This window comes from Penaeus monodon, chromosome 33, assembly GCF_015228065.2.
Source record: "Penaeus monodon isolate SGIC_2016 chromosome 33, NSTDA_Pmon_1, whole genome shotgun sequence".
Classification (NCBI taxonomy): Eukaryota; Metazoa; Arthropoda; class Malacostraca; order Decapoda; family Penaeidae; genus Penaeus; species Penaeus monodon.
This window is the reverse complement of record NC_051418.1, coordinates 12,692,397-12,693,293: the sequence shown is the minus strand read 5'-3', so window position 1 is coordinate 12,693,293 and position 897 is coordinate 12,692,397. Positions and strand designations below refer to the sequence as shown.

At 41.6% G+C, this 897-nt stretch overlaps 1 protein-coding gene across 1 annotated transcript in view; it reads right to left on the bottom strand.

Moving 5' to 3' along the window:
- LOC119594051 (protein arginine N-methyltransferase 7-like) overlaps nt 1-897 on the bottom strand; it is a gene marked incomplete at its 3' end in the record, with an annotated part of 14,014 nt that overhangs the window by 10,556 nt on the left and 2,561 nt on the right. The window contains 1 exon segment of the mRNA XM_037943086.1: nt 46-239. Within this exon segment, the coding sequence (XP_037799014.1) occupies nt 46-224 (179 nt within the window).

The following is an 897-nucleotide window of genomic DNA, read 5'->3' as shown; positions in this document are numbered from 1 at the left end:
TGGCAGAGCAAACGCAATCAGCTCTTCACGGCCACTGCCACCTACCTGAACACTTTCTGCGTGTGGCTTGGGCACTGGGAGGCTATCCTGCGCGCTGATGGTCCCAGTCCAGCTCCTTGATGGTTTGAAAAGTTAGCAAGGGCAAATCTCTCTAGTTCTTTGCATGACGCTTTAAGTATTTCCTTGCGATGGATGTCCAGGCACCATTGCAACCACCTCACCATTCAACAACCATGAGTCTGTAATAGTTAAAATGTTGATAGTTACAAATTGTGACTGATAAAGATAACATCAGTACATTTCACCAAATGAATAGGCCATGGGTATGGTGAAGACAGTACAGAGGAGCAATTTTTTAGGCCACCCTACAACCCATTTCAGGCATCGCTTCTCATAAACATCTTCTAACACGGTGGTTCCCAACGTTTTCTATCCAACATCATAATTTTCATATTGCTCCATGGCTCCCAGGTTAGGAACCCTTGTAATAGACAAACATTTGGGTCAAGATGACATTTTCGCACACCTGTTTTGACAATATCCCCTAATTTACATATAGAGTGAATTATCAGGTGTATTTCATTAAGTTTACTCTTGGTTTTGAAAATGAAGCTGGGAATAAAGAAGCAGGCATTTGGACAGGGAAAGATTTCTATGATGTAGTTGTGATGTGTATTGCTCCACCACCACCCCTACACTTACACAAGTGCAACTTTGAACTTGTGTGTAAACTGAGCACAAGTGAGTAAACATGTATTGATGTCAATGTAAATATTTGCACATATGAACATGTGTACCTCTATGTGTATGTTTATCTGAGGAGACACCAAGTGTAGCTTATAATTTCCTGTGGTGTATATGTTTGAGTGCACATGTGAGAGTGTGGTGAATCTCCCA